Below are 22,128 nucleotides of genomic sequence, written 5' to 3' on the forward strand. Positions count from 1 at the left end.
AATATTATTTCTTGTTTGTCCCTTCGTAATTAAAATCTTGAGTTCAATCAGATATGCATTGTTTCATATGCTGTTTAAAATGGATTGGTACTTGTGCGTATTGATTCTGGAGACCTATGTAAATAATCTCCTGATACATGCATCTCAATACAACTCTTTCGATTGAAAAATTCGATCTTGTGATTTCTCCGTTATTTCCAAATCAATTTTTAGATGAAAAATTTATAAAACATATCTAGATTCGAATTTTGTAGAAATAAGTGAAAAGCATAGAAATAATCAGATTGACGGAAGGACACTGCTCTTGTTATAGAAAGCTCAATTTTTCTGTGTTCATCAACAGTTGAAACCATAGAAATATTGAGACTCTTAGGTGAAAAGAGGTTTTTGGCCATTTTCTATTATTTATATTGATCCGAATCATACGATGTTATATATTTTTGAAATCAGGAAAAATTAAGCTTTCAGAAAATGGCACGAAAATCTAGTGTTCCCATTTAAAAAAACATAACTTTGGGTCATAGCTTTGTAATTAAAAACCCTTTTGGAAATACGAGCACACCACTGGATTCTACGTAAAAAAGTGCCTGTATAATGTTTTAATTTCAGACCTCTATCATCAGTATTAGCGGAGATATAACTGTTTTTCGATTTCGCCATTTTTCCAATTTTCGCTTATAACTCGAAAACAAAAGAAGGTGGCCAAAAACGAAAACTACCCTTTTTAGTTTTTCAGAAAAAGAGATCGAGAAGTGGGTATCAGATTTTGTCTATCTCCTCTGGTTCAAAAGTTGTAGTGCTAAAACATCGAAATTTGCCCACCCTGTACAGTCTATTGAGGAATTAATTACAATCTTTTGTAATCTCAATTCATCGATTGAAAATTTGATTTTATGTGAATGCATGATTTTCATCAAAGACAAAATACTCAATGAAATTGAATATGTGAACTGAATACGTTATAATAAATAAAATTTTTCCTTGATATCTCTTTGTTTGAAAATTATGTTCCAAGACTAACCACAGCATCCTCATGTGGTCATAGTGAAGAATTTCAATTCCTGGTTTGTGAAATAGGTCTGAAATTAGGAAATAGTACTTTTTTTAAGCATCCTGCCAAGACTAACCACATCATCCTCATGTAGTCATAGTGAAGAATTTCAATTCCTGGTTTGTGAAATAGGTCTGAAATAAGGAAATAGTATGAGATTGTCTGTGGTTTCGGTGGAAAAAAAAAACTACCCACCCATTTCACTGATATAAAAGCTGAATAAACTGAGTAAATTCATCAGTTGATGTTGATGACTCAATAACAAAGTGTTCTGTTGATCTCTACCAAATCAAATGTGAGTATTATCTGCTTTTATTGAAAAAAAGGAAATCTATTTTTTTCTACCTTTCAGAAAAAAATGGATCTTAATAAAATTAATGAGATGGGTGCTCTTTCAGTTAAGAATAAGGAAGTTGTGCCTTTGAACACATTGGAACTCAACTGCATTCATGCAATATTGGATGCAAAACCTTCATTCCAATAAATTTGATACCATATTTCTATTTTCTATGGTATCAAATTTATTGGAATGAAGGAGATCATAGGACTCACAACATCAACACCGCTGTTCCAGATTGAGTTGATGGAATAATGGAGGTATGTGACATTTCTCTATTTCATAGAGCTATGCAACTTCTTGTTCGTGAGAAAGACATAAATATAATAAGAACTTGGATACGTTTGATAAATAAGCATATTTGTTTATTCAATAAAAATATTGTCAATAATGTGGATCATGGGCAGAAAATCAAAATTCAAACAGCTTTATGTCATTTGAAACGATATAAAATCCAACTGAAATCTTCTATTAATTATAAAAGAGCCGGAATCAGTAGAAAACGGAGCGATCGAGTGAAATGGCAAGATGTTTGTTCATCTTTCAAGTGTCGGATAAGAACAGGCGTAGTAATTAATTTAAAACATATACTTTTCACTGAATTTCTACAAGATGCATTTCACCTCTTAAAACGAAGAGTACAAATTGCTTTAAAAAAAAATGATATTGTTAAAATTAATACTGTTTTTTGTGGACAATTTATTAAAAAAAGAGGTGATGAAGAACTGATAGATTTCAAATATTTTCCAACTAAAAATGAAATTATCGATAAAAGTACAAACTTGAAGGAGTGGTATGAAAAAAATGTAGTAGATCCAATAAACATCAAACTCCAATCGTTTCAAGAGAAAGAAAGTGGATTTGCACTTCATTCAATAGTTGCATTAGAAGTCAATATGAATAAAGTTGAAATAGGAAATGGTGGAAGTTCATTTATACGTTTACCTGAAGAAATAGCATGCAAACGCGCTTGTATAAATATTCAAAACTATGATGATGAGTTTTGTTTCATGTGGAGCATCATCGCAGGTTTATATCCAACATCTGACTCACACAATTATAGAACATCGTCCTATCCTCATCCGAGAACTATCTTCAAAATTAATGATATTGAATTTCCAATAGCATTTAAAGATATATCTAAGTTTGAAAAACTGAATGAATTATCAGTAAACGTGTTTTCTCTGCAAATGGATAAGCATAAAAAATTCACAGTAATTCCCACACGCATTTGTTCTTCGAAAATTCCAAATAAACATATGAATTTGCTACTCATACAGAATTACTATCAACCTGAAAATGTTCGAGAAGACAATTCAATCGATAGGGAGATAAAATACCATTTTGTATATATAAAAAATTTATCCAGACTAATAGCAGATCAAGTGAACAAACATAAATGTAAGCTATGGATATGTGATCAATGTTTGAATTATTTCTCTTCTGATGAAAAGTTGAATAACCACATCAAACTGTGTTCAAAACATCAATCCTGTCGCATAGAGTTTCCAGAAAAAAGTCATATTTCTTTCACTAACTACTGTTATAAACAAAGAAGCCCCTTTGTTTTATATTGTGATTTTGAATCTTATTTAGAACCTATGAACGAAGTGAAATTCAATTCGATTAGATATCAAAAACATACGGCTATAAGTGCAGGATTTTATTTGAAAAGTATGTATGAAGAATTAATTCCCTCATTTTTCGACAGTTATACTGGTGTGAATTGCATGGAGTGGTTTTCTTCTAAATTAGCAGAATTAACAGACACTTTATATCAAAAAATTAAATTTGTGGAACCTATGAATTATTCATATGATGATGATGATTGTGATGATAAAACTATTTGTCATATATGTAGAAAAAAATTCACACCAGACGATATTATTGTTAAGGATCATGACCATTTCAATGGAAAATACAGAGGACGAGCCCATAATAAATGTAACCTGAATTACAAAAAAAGTTTCGTTATTCCAGTAGTGTTTCACAACCTTGGAGGATATGATGCACATTTCATAATAAAAGAACTAGCAAAACGTGGTTCTGTTTCTCTTCTACCTTTGAATATGGAGAAATATATTAGTTTCACAAAATATGATTCTGAAACAAAAATACAGCTTAGGTTTATCGATAGTTTCCGTTTTTTGAACAGTTCACTTGAAAATCTAGCTTCATATTTGAAATTAGATCAGTACACTGAGTTGAAAAATCAATTTTCTAATTTGAGTGTAGACAACTTGAAATTGTTAACTAGGAAGGGTGTTTTTCCATACGATTACATAGATAGTATAGACAAATTATGTGAACCCTGTCTGCCATCTAGAGAAAAATTTTATAATCAATTGAATTATGATGGGATAAGTGAGGAACAATACCTTCATGCTCAACAGGTTTGGTCCACATTCAAGTGTCATACAATGAAAGATTACATAATGCTATATCTTAAAACTGATATATTACTTTTGGCTGATATCTTTGAACAATTCCGTGATAGTTGCATTAAAGAATATGAGTTAGATCCTATTCATTATTATACTTTGCCTGGATATACATGGGATTGTATGTTAAAAATCACGAATATTGAATTAGAAATTATCAAGGATATTGATATGTTACTCTTCATAGAAGATGGAATAAGAGGTGGTATTAGTCAATGTTCCAATAGATTATCTCATGCAAATAACAAATATATGGGATCTAAGTATAATAAACAGGAAAAAGAAAAATACCTGCTCTACCTTGATGTGAACAACTTATACGGATTCGCTATGAGTCAATTTTTACCCTATGGGGGATTCGAGTGGGTTGAAACAAATTTTGATATCTTAGGTATACCTGATGATGCTCCTGAAGGTTATATATTAGAGGTCGATTTGGAATATCCTCAGCATATTCATGATCTTCATAAAGATCTACCGTTTTGTGCAGAATCGCGGATACCATCAGGTTCAAAAATAAAACAACCCAAATTACTAACAACTTTATTTCCAAAGAAAAATTACATTGTACACTATCGAAATCTGAAACAAGCTCTTAGTCATGGACTGATACTCAAAAAAATTCATAGGGTCCTTAAATTCAAACAGTCTGCCTGGCTTAAAGTTTATATTGATAAAAATACACTTCTAAGACAAGCTGCGTGTAATGATTTCGAAAAAAACTTATTCAAATTGATGAACAATGCTGTATTTGGAAAAACTATTGAAAATATTAGGAAACATCGAACTATTAAATTAGTTAATCAGTGGAATGGAAGATATGGAGCGAAGAATCTTATTGCAAGTCCCTTTTTCAAATGTAGAACAATATTAGATGATGATTTGGTAGCAATCGAAATACAAAACCGACTACTTATATTTGATAAACCAATATATGTTGGAATGTCAGTATTAGATATTTCGAAGATATGTCTATATGAATTCCACTACGATTATTTTTTACCTACCTTCAAGGATTGTATATTGAACTATGTAGATACCGATAGTTTAACATATGAAATTAGTAATCAAGATCCATACGAGCAAATCAGACAAGATTGTCCTACTCGATTTGATACATCAGACTATCCTCCTGATAATGTATACAATATTCCAAGAGTGAATAAAAAAGTTCTTGGACTCATGAAAGATGAAAACAACGGTTTGATAATGACAGATTTCGTTGGATTACATTCAAAAATGTACTCTTATTGTGTGGACTCAAAAGAACTTAAAAAAATCAAGGGAATCAAAAAGAATGTTGTGAAAAGTTTATCATTTAATGATTTCTTACAGTGCTTACTGAATGATAGTGTAATGTATATCAAACAGAGAAATATAGTTTCTAAGGGTCATAATGTCTTCTCAGTAGAACAGAAAAAAATTGCTCCATGCTATAAAGATGACAAACGTTACATAATTCCACAATCCCACAACACACTGCCTTGGGGTCATTATAGCATTAAACAATAAAAATACTATGTATTTTTTTTCTTCCATAAGATGAAATCATTCATCTGCAACATTGGAGAAGGTGCCATACGAGATTACTTCAGCTTCCAACCTGAACTTGTTGAAAAATTTAAAGAAGAATTCCCTCTCGAATTTGAAGAAGCTAACGACATCCCTTGCAAAACGTGGGTACATATGGGTAAATTTATTGCCTTCTTAAAAGGTCAAGCAAATTCATTTCATTCCATAAATCTAATTGTGTTCGATTATAATGATGTTATATTGAACTACTTCGAGAGAAGCAGAAAATGGAGATCAATAAATGAAATCTTAATATTCACCAATCAATTTCAAAGCAAAAATTCAAAATTAAAGGTTAGTATTGCAAATAACTTTCCATTGAAAACAACCAATTTTTTGATAGATGTTTTTTGTTATGTAGATCTTTCATTTCTGCATCATTATAGTAAAAAAATGTTACATTTAGAATCAGGTCTATCGATTGATATCAATTATGGTTATGAATCTGAATATTACCATCAAAAGGAAGACCACTTGAAAAATAATACAATAACGTACAATCCTCCTACACTGAAATTTCTTTCTATGTGTAAAATCTGTACAAATCTGGCCATTCAAGATACTCTTAAGCACCCTTTGTTATATTTTTTTAAAATGAAAAGTAATGATTTGAAACTGTATGTTACAGAAATTGATTTAATGTGTATGCCTCCAGCAGATGAATAATATCGATACAAAAAATTGATATGAAGTTCAAGTTGTTAGAGTTCACCCTGTGTAACTCTTTTTTAAACATGCCTACAACAAATCGATTAGTCCATCTAGCGGCAGCTAGATGAACTAGATTATAGAGGACAATTGGTTCATCTAGCGGTGAATAGACGAACTAGCGTATGAAGGACGATGAGTCCTTCTAGCGGCCTATAGACAAACAGTCATAGAGGATAACTAGTCCACCTGGTGGTAAAGGAACGGTTAATGACCGTTACGTGAAATTTCCATGTTTCATTCGATGACTGAAAGTGGTGGATGTAACTCACGTGTTTTTCGATAAATCTGGTTAAAAAGAAAGTATAGTTGATGGTGTTGAATACGAGATATCTAAGTTGGTAGCAGAGCGAATAACTCTTAATTTTTGACAACAGTATTTTTGTCGATATCATTGTGAAATAATTGAAATAAATCCCATATAATAAAATGGATAACAACCAAGAATATGACGTTCCCATCAATACAGAAGCTCAAATTGAAGACCTTGATTGGATGGTTACATCTCCACACCAAGGAGAGGCAGTGAATAATACAGATTTGGCTACTTTAATAAAACAGCAAGTAAATGAAACTCTTGCCAATGAAGGGTTAGACTTTAACTGGGACTTCATTCATTGAATCTACTAGATTTCCTAACTGAAGAATATGGAAGTTTGTCTCACAATATGCCTTTTGGTAATAGAGTTCTTCATGATGCTCAAGCAATGCAATATTTCATATCAACACTATCTAAGGGGATTGCAAAAAGTCTGTCGAAAAGTAAAATCTGCTAATAGTAAATATAAGCAGATCCTTGAAATGTTTTCTGGTCAAAAACATTAAGAATTTATTGTTATTGAAGAAAACTATAATAAGTTGCATTTTCGTGATTATGACTGTCCTATAAAATTCGTGACAGAATTTCAAAACAGTATCGAAGAATACAGAAAACTGGGAACAGTATTTGAAGATCTATTGATTGCTAAATTCTTGGCAAAATTAAAATTGAGAATTGATATGAATCTGGAAATCTATATTCTAATTATTATAATATGATGAGAAGCTTGCCAGAACACCTGAGAACTTCAATACTCGCATCCGAAAAAGGAAAAAATGAGAGTGAAGAAAGTTAAACATGGAAGAGAAGTAAACACACAACCCCAATGAAGGAAATGAAGCATAATGAAAATCAGAACCAAAGAAGAAATATTGATTTCAAGAAAAGAATAAGCATGACTGATTTATACTCCAAAGAAGAAATAGAAAAATGGATACCAATAGAATTGAGAAAAAAAAACCAAGGTGTGTGGTACCTACTTCCACACTCAAAATGTATGTCCCTATCCAGGGTAACTCTGCTATAGGTTATAGGTATGTAAAGAAAGTGAGTATGAGAAGGATTTATAATGTATGATAGTGACTCGAACAGTAGAATTGTTAGAATCGGAGGGGGAATTGTGGCATGAAAGGTGTGCTCCACGGGCGTAGCCAGGGGGGGGGGGGTTTTGGGGGTTCAAACCCCCCCCGAAATGTTGAAGATGTCAAAAAAACTTATTCTTTTTTCAAAATCTCGAAAATATTTTTTAATGGAATTTGTAAACAGTGAATGAAATTATCACTCTCAGTTCAATTAATTTGTAATGTGAAATTTGAATGAAATTACCTCTACGTAATCCAGTCAATTTGTGCTCACATGTGCCCCTCAAAGGAAAGTAATGAGTTAGTTTGATTTTTTCGCTCGTATGTAACGGGTGTTTTTTTTCGAGGTATATAAATTTAAGTTGGCATTACTGTTCAAGATGGCGACCGATTTAACAGTTGTTAAGTGATTTATTCTCAGTTCGGTTTGGCAATTCATCATGAATAGAAACATACCTGAACAATGCTTGAAAATAGTGCAATTTTATTTCGAAAATAATGGTTCTGTGCGGAATACGTATCGCGCACTACGTCCATTAGCGATGAAGCGCACTTCTGGTTGAATGGCTACGTCAACAAACAAAACTGCCGCATTTGGAGTGAAGCTAATCCTCAAGTGTATGTCGAAACACCGTTACATCTAGAAAAACTGAGTGTTTGGTGCGCTTTATGGGCTGGTGGAATCATTAGTCTGTACTTCTTCAAAAACGATGATAGAGAGAACGTTACTGTCAATGGTGATCGGTAGAGAACCATGATTATTAACTCTTTCAATCCTGAATTGAACAACCATGATGTCCAGGAGCTGTGGTTCCAACAAGACGGCGCAACATGTCACACAGCTCGTGCCACAATCGATTTATTGGAAGACACGTTTGGTGACCGCCTAATTTCACGTTTTGGACCAATTGGCCTCCAAGATCTTGTGATTTAACACCGCTAGACTACTTTCTGTGGGGCTATGTAAAGTCATTGGTCTATGCGGATAAGCCACAAACTCTTGGCCATTTGGAAGACAACATTCGCCGTGTTATTGCCGATATACGGCCACAAATGTTGGAAAAGTCATCGAAAATTGGACGTCCAGATTCGACTACATCCGAGCCAGCCTTGTCGGTCATATGCCATAAGTCATATTTAAAATGTAATGCCACAAGATTATCTTGCGGATAAATAAAATTCATATCAATCGAATAATCCATCGTTGTTTTATTGCAATTTAAAGTTCTATAGCTCTAAAAAAAACACCCTTTATTTTTTTGGGTTCTGAATCCGAATCTGAGGTTTAGCACCAAAATTCTTTGACAGAACAAAAAAAAATACAAAAAAAATTTAATCTTCTGACGTTTCCTTCCATAAAGTTTTTTGCCCGAAAAACCTGGCTCAAACGATAGTTCAAAATTGGCGTATTATATGTATCTCTGCTAAAACTCAGTTGATGGGATAGTTTTAATTTCTTCGATTCATTATCTCTGTTTCTGGGGTGCAGAATTCGAATCTGAAGTTTGCCACCAAAATTTCATGATAAAACATTGAAAAAAATGCAAAAAACGTGATTACTATAATTTTGTACCGGTTTTTTGCATACAAACTTTCTACTCATAAATTTGAATTTGAGTACTCTGTTGTATAAATACTACGACGGTATTTTTTTCCTAAATATATTTATAGGAATCGATGTAAAGAAATAAACTAAATTTCAAAAAATGATTTTGAAAATGCTTATTTTTTCTCAAAACATACTTGAAAAATAAAACTAGTGAAAATAGACTGAATGGGTTGGCTCTTTTGAAGTTGATATATTTAAAAAGAAAAACATAAGATTTTTTTTATAATATGTAAAACCCCCCCCGAAACTGAAACCTGGCTACGCCCGTGGTGTGCTCACATTTCCTCTACGTACTTGAATAAATTACCGAATGTGTCAACAGGTATGACGGAATTTATTTAAAAAAAAAAAAAAGCAATGGAAAAATCCTCCACATGCTCTCTATCGAAATTAACTAGGAAAACGATAAACAAAGCCAGAAATGGGTCAAATAGATCATGTGAAATAATTCACACAGATTTAATTGGTCCAATCACACCAACCACATTTGTTAACAAGAATAAATATATTCTAACCTTTCTTGATAATTATACTTGCTTTTTGCAAACTTTTGTATTAAAATCCAAAATACAAGTACCTGAGTGTTTAGAGCAAAGTTTAAGAACTTTAAAATCAATGTTTTCTGAGAAATATTCATTTAAACTTATAAGATGTCACAATGGAATAAAATTCAAAGGCAATGTGACTACATTAATACTTGATAAGTACAATATTGAATTACAAACAGCTGAACCATATACTCAGAACATAATGGTACAATTGAAAGATTGAATCGCACTTTAGAAGAACGCATTCGAGCTTTACTTGTAAGTTCAGGATTTTCACTATCTTTTTGGGGCCTAGCTACTCAATGCGCAACTTATTTGTACAACAAAACCCCTTTTAACAAGAGCAATTTACTTACTTCATTAAAGCACTGTTTATGTTGATGTACTTCATTGCCCAAAATTACCCTTATATAATAATAATCTTTATTCTCTGATCAGTAATGTTAACATAACTATTCTAGATATTATTGGATGCAATATGAAACTGTTTTTTATTAGAGCTGAAACTTATAAGTAAGTAAGTAGGTGAGTTTATTGATAAATAGGAATAATAATAATTAAAAGTTGTCTTTTCAGAGAGATCTACCACTTGTTTGTGTATTCGAGCTATCTGAAACTCTGTTTCGAGAAAGCTACCACTTGATTGACTATTCGAGCTATCTGAAACTATGTTTCGAGAAAGCTACCACTTGATTATTCGAGCTATCTGAAACTCTGTTTCGAGAAAGCTACCACTTGATTGACTATTCGAGCTATCTGAAACTCTGTTTCGAGAAAGCTACCACTTGATTGACTATTCGAGCTATCTGAAACTCTGTTTCGAGAAAGCTACCACTTGATTGACTATTCGAGCTATCTGAAACTCTGTTTCGAGAAAGCTACCACTTGATTATTCGAGCTATCTGAAACTCTGTTTCGAGAAAGCTACCACTTGATTAACTATTCGAGCTATCTGAAACTATGTTTCGAGAAAGCTACCACTTGATTATTCGAGCTATCTGAAACTCTGTTTCGAGAAAGCTACCACTTGATTGACTATTCGAGCTATCTGAAACTCTGTTTCGAGAAAGCTACCACTTGATTGACTATTCGAGCTATCTGAAACTCTGTTTCGAGAAAGCTACCACTTGATTAACTATTCGAGCTATCTGAAACTCTGTTTCGAGAAAGCTACTACTTGATTGACTATTCGAGCTATCTGAAACTATGTTTCGAGAAAGCTACCACTTGATTATTCGAGCTATCTGAAACTCTGTTTCGAGAAAGCTAACACTTGATTGACTATTCGAGCTATCTGAAACTCTGTTTCGAGAAAGCTACCACTTGATTGACTATTCGAGCTATCTGAAACTCTGTTTCGAGAAAGCTACCACTTGATTATTCGAGCTATCTGAAACTCTGTTTCGAGAAAGCTACCACTTGATTAACTATTCGAGCTATCTGAAACTATGTTTCGAGAAAGCTACCACTTGATTATTCGAGCTATCTGAAACTCTGTTTCGAGAAAGCTACCACTTGATTGACTATTCGAGCTATCTGAAACTCTGTTTCGAGAAAGCTACCACTTGATTGACTATTCGAGCTATCTGAAACTCTGTTTCGAGAAAGCTACCACTTGATTATTCGAGCTATCTGAAACTCTGTTTCGAGAAAGCTACCACTTGATTAACTATTCGAGCTATATGAAACTCTGTTTCGAGAAAGCTACTACTTGATTGACTATTCGAGCTATCTGAAACTCTGTTTCTAGAAAGCTACGATTAATAATAATAATAATAATAAGTTTATCAATTTCAATGATTATTCGTACAAAATATTGAAATATTACACAAATAAAAATGAAACAAGTCACAAGAAAATAGAATATAATAATAATGAGAAGACTTATTTAAAACAATAAACCCTGAACTCCTCTACTGAGTAAGGTTCACACTGCACAATTAGCCTGTGAATTATTCTCTTAAAGGTCCCGTGATTAGAAATGACCTGTAGATGTTTCGGTAATACATTAAATAACTTGATTGCCATGTATTCTGTACCCCTTTCACGTAAAGTAGAAGAATGAATAGGGAAAAAGTACGGAACACTTTGCCTTGTATTATTAACATTTTTGAATTCTACAAAATAATTTTGATTTTTATGGAAAAATGTAAGTATTTTGTATATATATATAGTCCATATAAAGTGAGAAAATTATGTTTTCTAAATAGTCCACGACAAGACTGCCTATAGTTGAGTCTTAGCATAGATCTAAATGTCCATTTTTGGCAAATGAAAAAGTTATCAGAGTGGATGGAGCATCCCCAGAAAATTATACCGTAAGAAAGTAAAGATTGGTAATTAGCAAAATAAAGAACTTTCAGGACATGAAAGTTAACCTGATCTCTCAGCATGAAAAGAGTAAAAGAGACTAAATTCAGCCTTTTTCTAAGCTGATCAATATGTATGTCCCATCTCAGACTCTTGTCTAAAGTAATACCAAGGAAACTCACTGAATCCCTCACCGGTATCTGGTTATCGACATCACCAACAAACTTCGGGAAAACAATTTTTGATCTGTATGACCGGAAAAAAAAACACTCGCTTTTTTGTAGATTGATTTTTAGTTTGTTGTTGTTTGTTTGATTGGTCGGAAAGATCTGAAAATATAACTCGAAAGATACCAATTGATTGATTATTCGAAGCTATCTGAAACTCTGTTTCTAGAAAGCTAATACTTGATTGATTATTCGAAGCGATCTGAAACTATGTTTCTAGAATTATTATGAATTATTAAGAACAAAATGAAACTGTACTTTATTATAGCTGAAACTTATAAGGTGTTTGTCTTTTCAAATAAAGAACCAACTCGATTTGCAGCGAAATAGTATTCTGAAGCGAAAATTCGGATTAAAAAAAAAAGGAAAAAATAAACGATTTTAATGAATTTTCTCTCTTTTACCTTGTCGGCATGGGAGGGGGTGTTAGAGTTCACCCTGTGTAACTCTTTTTTAAACATGCCTACAACAAATCGATTAGTCCATCTAGCGGCAGCTAGATGAACTAGATTATAGAGGACAATTGGTTCATCTAGCGGTGAATAGACGAACTAGCGTATGAAGGACGATGAGTCCTTCTAGCGGCCTATAGACAAACAGTCATAGAGGATAACTAGTCCACCTGGTGGTAAAGGAACGGTTAATGACCGTTACGTGAAATTTCCATGTTTCATTCGATGACTGAAAGTGGTGGATGTAACTCACGTGTTTTTCGATAAATCTGGTTAAAAAGAAAGTATAGTTAATGGTGTTGAATACGAGATATCTAAGTCAAGTTTTCTCACACCTTTTTTTTTAATGTTGTTATTATTTCTATTTAGATTAAGAATATGTGTATGTACCAATAGTAATTGAAACACCTTGTAATGTTAATAAAATATTTAATAAATATATTTTACAAACTCAATAATTTTTGTTTTATACATTCATATACTTCAGTATTACTATGGCATCCTGAAAATCCAAGTTGTTCATCATGAAAACATTTTCCTGCAATACCATGATTTTGTAAATTACTCATTATCTTCCTATGAGTAATATTATGCTCAGGATCAAAATTGAAGGAAATTCCATGATTCTGCAGTTCATCCAATAAGTCACATACCAAGGTAAATTCACCACAATATGAAGCTAGTCCAATTATTTCATCAGCAAATGCATTCAACGGTTTATAATTCGACCAAATATTAATTATAGGATGATATATATAAAAATCTGATACAGTCATGTCCTTTTTTTGACATAATCTATTTAACAACATCTGAACGTTCACTATGTCATATGGCAACAACGCATTTCCAAAATCTTCCAGAAAATATTTCACTTCACTTAATGTCACTTGTTGATTCAATAAAGATGATTGGAGATCGTAGATGAACGCATCATTCTTCTTTTTATGGTCGAAAACTTGCTTTATAATTGTCCTCGGTGCAACATATTGTACGAGTTCTTGAAAAACAGAGTTTGGTGTGAATAATCCTATATCAGATAGAATTCTCGAAAATAATTCACTGTCATGATATACTAGAGCAAAATGCAACTCTTGACAAAGATATCTATGGAAAATTTTAGATTTTTTAAACTCGTACACTTCCATTTTTTTCAAGCAGTTGTCGGGTACTGATCGAGTTAACTTCTGAATTATATTCATATATATCTGTTCCCCCACACACACACACTCATCAGTCCCCCAAAAAGTCTATGTTTCTTATCATTATCACTAGAAAAACCGCCGGGCACCGGGTCGCCCGGTTTCCGGGTGATCCGGAAACCAGACCACCAGGGGGGCAGATCACCCCATTACCGGGTCACTGGGGGTCCGCCGGGTCCCCCGGGGGGTGGGGTTGGCTCATTGGGGTTCTTGTCTGTCTGTCTGTCTGTCTGCCCGAGCAGCGCGCGATCCCAAGCCTCTCTCTCTCTCTCTCTCTCTCTCCCGGTGAGAATAAGCAAGTTCAAACATGTTTTCAGTAGGGGGGTTATTTGCCGAATTCCGGTGCCCGGTGGCCAGCTTTCCGGGTGACCCGGAAACCAGACCACCAGGGGGGCAGATCACCCCATTACCGGGTCACCGGGGGTCCGCCGGGTCACCGGGGGTCCGCCGGGTCCCCCGGGGGGTGGGGTTGGCTCATTGGGGTTCTTGTCTGTCTGTCTGTCTGCCCGAGCAGCGCGCGATCCCAAGCCTCTCTCTCTCTCTCTCCCCCACCCCCGCCTTCTCCATCCTTCTACATACACATTTCGTACAGATATTACCGTCGTCGTGGTGTGGCCGAGAGATCCAACAGGCTGATGTCAGATTACAGACACACAGGAAGTGTCCAAGTTCGAATCCGAACGGGAGAATCTCGAGTTTTTTTTTTTTAAATTACATATCATCATGAAAACAAGGTCGTCAGTGAGTGACTGCGGTCAGGTGTGGTCATCCTTATCAGCGATTGCGCCTGCGGTCAGGTGTGGTCATCCTTATCAGCGATTGCGCCAAATCGCACTTTTGAAATATTCACCTAGCACGTATAGGAGACCTATTACGTCACTTCCGGCGGAGAACCCGCTTAGCTCCTCTACTACCACGCCCATATAAGTAGAACTCTTATCGACTAAATGGTAATTTCAATATATTGTGGGTAGGTGGCGCCACAAGGCTTAAACTGAATATAAATTAGTGTCCTAGCACGTATAGGAGACCTATTGCGTCACTTCCGGCGGAGAACCCGCTTTGCTCCTCTACTTTCCCCAATTTTGTTCTGCTTCAAGAATCACGGACGTCCGAGATACGCTCTCTTAGTGTGACTTCACACACCGCCATTTTTGGTTCTCTTGTCAGTGTTCGGAATCCAAACAAATAAATTGTCATTCAAATTAGTACGGTGTCGTTGAAGGAATTGGCTTATTTTCATAAATAAGAGTATTTGAGGAACGATTTCAGTATTAATTGATATTGATAGACAGAAGGAACGAAGTTAATACCATTAAGTTTGAATCCTGTATCATTTCCCAGATTTTGTATAAAGCCGTGTTTCTTAGTTGAACTTCAAGTTCGAACTTACTGGCATTAATCTCGTGCCTTCTGTCTATCAATTAATAGTAAAATCGTTCCTTAAATAATTATATTTATCAAAATAAGCCAATTTCTTCAACGACAATGTACTAATTCGAATGACAATTTGTTTGTTTGGATTCCGGAAACTGACAGGAGAACCAAAAATGGCGGTGTGTGACGTCTTGATTTGTGAATTTATTTGAATACTGGCTACTGCATTATATTTTGTTTATTTAGAAGTCACGTACAGGCTCACGCCTCTGTGACTATAGATATGTTTATACCCTGTAGCTTACAGAATAAACCATTTTATTATTATTATTATTATTATCACTAATAGAGCGTATTGCCCCACTCAATTCGTCCGCCATTACCCGATACACACTAATTCGTAAAACTATTTAATTTTTTGTTGTTAGAAACTGGCAATGCATGTGGTGATTAATGAAATGAGTTACATGTTTAGTCCTCATTTCATTACAAAAATTTCAGATTACTGTTTTGCATGGAGTTTTATACGAGTATACAATTCACCAAAAAAATTAGATGAAATTACAAGAAAAATAACAAATTAACCTATCATGAACAACAAGCACAGCCTCACCTCAAGAGTTACTGTTCGGCACTAAGTTCGGACCCGACTCGCGATTGTCATTCGAGATATCTACCTTTTTTTTCTAACATACGAAAATCTTAGTGTCCGCCATTACCCGCCGTCCGTGATTACCCCACTTTCCCCTATGAAAAATTTGTTTCGCAGAGATTCGCAGAATATTTAGTTCATTCAGAATATTAAATTAAATTTAGGAACCGAAAAAAAATCACGAACATTACAGGTTTTCCGCCATTTTGAATTTTTTTGTTCATAATTCAACTTTTCTTGATTGAGCACTCAAAAATACTATTCAAAACTGACAACACTCAATTTAGAGTATTGCTCAGAAATAACGTTGAACACCCTACACCTTGTATCTCGCTTATGCTTCGAAAACGCGGTATCTATATGTCATAAGACAAAAATGATTCTCCCGGCGTCTTATACCACTATATACATATGTTTGTCCGGTTCATTATGAAAACTCCTGTATATTATTTCTCCTAATGAAAAGATCAATTGTGAGATGTACTTTAATGTAAAACCGTCAAACATTGAAAATAGGTTTTTCAGTTGAAAATAAATTTTTTTTGTAAGAGACTCGGAGACCTCAGACTCTATAGTCTAAGGTCCTAACTCACTTCATTTACAAGGTTTGCTTTCGTATATAGGATGGCAGAGCTTTTCCCTCAGTTTTTCATTTTCGACAAAATAAGTATTGTTTATTTGTAGTAATATGATTCTTACGAATATATGTTCTAAGCCAAGGGGCCTATAGTTTCTCCAAAAGTCACTATTTCAATCTTGAACTTCTTCAAGAGTTATGAAGCAGCTTTTTGAGCACTCATTTTTCGAACAGATCGCTCCAACATATCGTTACAATTTTTGGAATTTTGTGTCGTAAATGGTCTCAAACGATAAGGTTTGACTCAAAAATGATGAAATTGTGGTCAAATGAAGAAAAAAAAATGGTTATTAGTTTCCTATGTACTTTGAATTTACAGACACTTCTTGAGATTGATTTTCACCTGTCGAAGTGTCAGCTGTTCTATTCTAACTCAAAAAACTTCACCTGCATAAATTTTCCTTCTTTTGAAGCAGTTTTCCAAAAAAAAGGTTGCTTCCTCATAATAAGATTGTGATATATAAGGTTGTGACTTATAATGGATATTCCCCTCTTGGGTATGCCACTGGTCCGAGTCGAGGTTTAATAAGTACAAATTGTGTATTTGTAAATAGTTAAGCTACTTCATTTTCTATAACTGTAGTTTATAAATTCGAAGGTGCTACTTCATTAGTAATTTTTTCTACATTTATGCAAAAAGCAAAACTTTATTGAACTATATTTAGTGGAAAAAGAAGTTCTTTATTGCACTAGTACAATAAAGTTTTTATTGCACTCATCTGTCATTCTACTTCAACGTGCTGTCACCAATTAATTGTTCATTCACTTTCAACATTGAGGATAAAAATTAAGTTTGAGTTAAATTGTTCGTAACGTATTAGTTCCTGTTTCAATGCAAATCGATATTAATAATGAAGTATTCAAGTTGCGCTTTTCATTTTCCTACACCTAGTGCCGCACCTCAATAAATCATTTTTTGCTTTTTGCATGAACGTAGAAAAAATGTTGTATGCAACTCGTGCAAAAATTGTTTATTATAATAATAATAATAATAAGATCTTTATTTTCAACAGGTAAACACCCAATTACAGAAAATAATTAACCAAGTAATAAAAAAACCAAGCTAGAGTCCAAAATGAGATGAAAAAAAACAACAAAAAAAAATTGCACTCGACGTGTTGTCAATTTCACGTCGAGTGCAATAAACATTCACTTTTTGCACTTGTTGCGTAAATAACTATTTAATTCCCCTCCACTGCATTGCATTCTCGCGTCGAGAAAAGCCAACCTCCATACCTCGACTAACATAGATGCTGAATTTCATCTTAACTGTGTGCAATATAAATCTGCTGGATTGTCTAGGTTCAGCAATCTGCTTTTTTTCATCGTCATGTGCATGTTGGGCACAACATCTACCATCACGATACGCAATAAATAATATTTTCATGTGTATATGCCTTAGATTATTTTTACGATAATAAAAAAATCCTTCATTTGTGAAACTTCTCGATTTGTGATTTTTGAATTCTCAAAGTAATACCTACTATCAAAAACCGGCCATTAACTTGAGCACAGTGGCGACAATTCGTTCAAATTGAGCCTAGAACTGGCGAATGGGGACATAGAACCATAGTACCTACATAAGAATACAATTGACTGAACTAAACTGATACACGTCAAAATCAAAATTATTGGACCTGATGGTATCTGATTGTACAGAAAAAATTTATTCAACTGAAGAATACTACAGTGCCTTAATAAAATGGGCCGTACATTTTGAATGAATCCCAAAAATCAGGTAAACGGAGGATGTAAATAAAAAGCCGGCATATTAAGGCTCAGCCAATCAAAAACGAGACGACTCCTGTCACCCCTGTGGTTTATTAAAAGTCTCGTAGCAGCAAGCGCTCAATAAAATATTAATTATATACTCCCAGTTGCAAAATGTTTCCATAAATCTATGATTTGTTTATCAAATATACCATTTCACAATAGAATTGTCATCCCTGATTCGATTGCATTAGCTAGTCACTGACGAAGGGTTTCATAAAAGTTTGATTGACCGATCAACTCGTTGATTGCAGTTTGAAATCTATGGAATTATCAAAAATGAACTGAAATTGAACACAGAAATGATTCGATCGAGCAACTCATTGTTGTAGTTTGGAATCTATGGAAATGTCAAAAATGAACTGAAATTGAACACAGAAATAATTTGATCGAGCAATCACGATAAAAGTTTTATGAAACCCACCATCAGAATAATAAACATATATTTATTACTCTAATCATTAACTAATAGAGCGAAAATTTTAAAAATAATGAAAATAAATTAAAAAATAATGGCATTGAATTTGAGTGAACTGCTTCTTCCAACAGAATGATAGTTACATAGAATTCGTGCACACAAAAACTGCATTTGAAATGACAGGAATTCATTTATTCTCTATGACCTACCTTTTCAATGTAAATATTTTCAACATAAAATTAGGTGGTCGTGAAACAAAAAAATCTGGTTGTCGTAGTAACCACCACATATTCCAACAATTGAAATAGTGAACGAAGCGTCCTTTATTGCTGGTGGTGCATTTATTATAATTAAACTTTGAAAATGAGGGAAATAGTTCATATTCAAGCTGGGCAATGCGGAAACCAGATAGGTTCGAAGGTAATTTATTATTATTTACATAATTTATACGTATTCATTCGAATAGTTCTTCCAGAAGTTTATTTCTGGAAGAGAGAATATTGGCTTCTAGGGAGGTTCCCAATAAATATAAATAACTATTGAATAAAGTGAAGGATTGCCCCTGATAAAAATGAAATTTGGATTAATGAGGATATTCAATTTCGAAAAATAATCAGAAATTAAAATCATCTTCAATTTTTTGCTAAATATAGTACTTATATTATATACCTACAGGGTGGTCCAATGAAACCTTAACACCTCGATTTTCCGGCTTTATAATGAAAATGTGGAAAATCGCTCGAGCCTTTCAATTTCTGATTCGAGGGGGAATAACTTTTCCGCTTTTTTCATCCCCATAACTTAGTTAGCACAACCCCTTGATTTTTAATAGGAAAAAGGATTGTTGCGATAACTAATTTTGAGGATCGTATCGAGTAGTATCTGACCCTAAAATTTCGCTTCAAGATATCCATGGATAATGAAATAACAGCGAAAATAGTGAAAGAGAGACAATGTGGAATTCATCTCAAGAATATTATTCGTATCTGACACATTTCAAAGTTATTAGTAGTTGAACTCTTCCACTATTTTACCTGTCATTTCGTTATCGATGGAAATTTTGAAGTGAAATTTTAGGATCACATAATAATCGATAAGAACTTCAAAATGAGGTATTGCAACACCCTTCATCCCTATTCAAAATCAAGGGGTTATACTCACCCCCGTTAGGAGGTAGCTGTTACAGGGATGCGATGATCGGAAAAATTGTTCCCCCTCGAATCAGAAAAAGATGGGTGGTCCGAGTGATTTTTCACATTTTCATTTTAAAGCCGGAAAATCGATATGTTAAGTTTTTCGTTGGACCACACTGTATTCGCAGTACAAAGATGAAGTCTTTCTTTAATGGGTGGGGATAATTACCTTCAGTACCTCCCTGAGTAAACCTCGACTTTATCTGTTACTTTAATAATATTTTCTGATATTTACAGTTCTGGGAAGTTATTTCTGACGAACATGGTATAGATCCCTGCGGAAACTACCACGGAAATAGCGATTTGCAACTGGAACGCATTAACGTATATTTCAACGAAGCTACAGGAGGAAATTTTGTACCTAGATGTGTCTTGGTAGATTTAGAACCCATGAACTTAGACGCAGTTAGATCAGGCTCTTTCGGTCAACTCTTCAGACCTGACAACTTCGTCTGGGCACTAGGAGGAGCTGGTAACAACTGGGCAAAAGGTCATTACACACTTGGTGCAGAAATTATAGACTCTGTTATGGACATCGTAAGGAAAGAATGTGAAGGATGTGACTGCCTTCAAGGTTTTCAACTGACTCACTCTTTGGGAGGTGGAACAGGGTCAGGATTGGGTACCCTGATCATGAGTAAAATTCGAGAAGAATACCCGGACAGGATGATGAACACTTTCTCGATTTGTCCATCATCCAAGGCCTCCGATACTTTAGTTGAGCCTTATAATACTGTGTTGTCAATCAACCAGCTCATCGAGAACGCAGATCAAACTTTCTGCATTGACAACGAAGCACTTTACGAAATTTGCTTGAGAACTTTGAGACTTACTACTCCAACATTCGGTGATTTAAATCACCTGGTTTCAGTTTGTATGTCAGGAATAACGACCTGTCTGAGGTTTCCTGGTCAACTGAATGCTGATCTCAGAAAACTTGCTGTGAACATGGTGCCTTTTCCGAGGCTACATTTCTTTATGTGTGGATTTGCCCCACTCACTTCTAGGGGTAGTCAACATTATCGTGCCATAACTGTTCCTGATCTAACGCAGCAGATGTTTGACGCTAAAAATATGATGGTAGGTTGCGATCCAAGACATGGAAGATATCTTACTGTAGCTACGGTCTTCCGTGGTCGAATATCCATGAAAGAAGTCGACGAACAAATGGTGAACATCCAAAACAAAAATAGCAGTTACTTCGTCCAGTGGATACCCAATAATGTGAAGACTGCAGTCTGTGATATACCACCAAGAGGTCTTAAAATATCTGCCACTTTTCTGGGAAACACCACAGCGATCCAAGAATTGTTCAAGAGGTTGTCATTGAAATTCAATGCGATGTTTAGAAGAAAGGCGTTCTTGCATTGGTACACCGCTGAAGGCATGGATGAGATGGAATTCACTGAAGCAGAGTCTAACCTCAACGATCTTATAACAGAGTATCAGCAATACCAAGAAGCTTCAGCTGGGGAGTATGGAGAGATGGATGGTGAGGAGGAAGAAGAAGAGTAAATGTAATAAATGTATTAGCTTATAGGTCAAAATCTACTTATGCGTTATTTGTTTTCAAGTTTTATTTTCGGTTCTGTAATCAATAAACTCCTTTGTAAAGTTTGCCTAATTTGTTTTTATTTCAGTTCATATATGAGAAAAAGAATGCTGGAGCCTTTTGTAGCTAACTAATTTGCAAGTTTTCAGTTTGAATTTTGTCGAATTTTCTAAATAATAAAATAATGCATTTACACAACAATATGCATTGGGCAATGCTACAGCAAGTTTCATCAAGCTACTGTTCAACTTTCCTCTTTTCAATTCTGAAAATTTTCTTGCAAATTTATCCATTCGAAAAGTAAAAAAAAATATTCAAAGTGAAATGTTGAGAAATATCTACAAAAACATTCGAATATCAAAGACTCCTTATGATGATATGAACTTCAGAAAAAACATATAATAAAATTTATAATTACAATTGCAGTGGGTAGATGATAAGTTATGAATTATCAAGTAATGGATATGACATTGCTTTATACAAGTGAAAAGACTTGGACCTACGAAAAATTCAATTTTACAAAGACTCGTTGTGCTCCCTTTTACTATAAACACAAATTAGTGTATTATTTTTGATTGAGGTATACAGTAATAGCAAGAAAAAATTATTTTCTCCTTTCTTGCAAAACCAATACTAGGCTCATTTTTCATAATCAAATTGCATTTATTTATCGT

At 34.2% G+C, this 22,128-nt stretch overlaps 1 protein-coding gene across 4 annotated transcripts; it reads left to right on the plus strand.

The window, feature by feature from the left end:
- Nucleotides 1–852: 852 nt before the first annotated feature.
- Nucleotides 853–21,521, plus strand: LOC123674983 (tubulin beta chain-like). 4 transcript variants are annotated; one of them, XM_045610181.1, is made up of 3 exons: nucleotides 853–1,346; nucleotides 1,404–1,648; nucleotides 3,100–6,813. In XM_045610181.1, exon 3 carries the CDS (start codon nucleotides 3,119–3,121, stop codon nucleotides 5,339–5,341), a length of 2,223 nt encoding a protein of 740 aa, XP_045466137.1. In that variant the 5' UTR covers nucleotides 853–1,346; nucleotides 1,404–1,648; nucleotides 3,100–3,118; the 3' UTR covers nucleotides 5,342–6,813. The 4 variants fall into 4 exon arrangements, with proteins under 4 accessions (XP_045466137.1, XP_045466138.1, XP_045466140.1 ...); XM_045610182.1 differs by having other exon boundaries at nucleotides 1,450–1,648; XM_045610184.1 differs by lacking the exon at nucleotides 3,100–6,813 and adding an exon at nucleotides 20,140–21,521 and having other exon boundaries at nucleotides 1,219–1,346.
- Nucleotides 21,522–22,128: the final 607 nt, after the last annotated feature.

The sequence above is a fragment of the Harmonia axyridis genome, chromosome 3 (genome assembly GCF_914767665.1).
Source record: "Harmonia axyridis chromosome 3, icHarAxyr1.1, whole genome shotgun sequence".
Lineage (NCBI taxonomy): Eukaryota > Metazoa > Arthropoda > Insecta > Coleoptera > Coccinellidae > Harmonia > Harmonia axyridis.

What these genes read in the sequence shown, in the direction of transcription:
- LOC123674983 (XM_045610181.1), top strand. Translation starts at nt 3,119, where the DNA reads ATGGAGTGGTTTTCTTCTAAATTAGCAGAATTAACAGACACTTTATAT.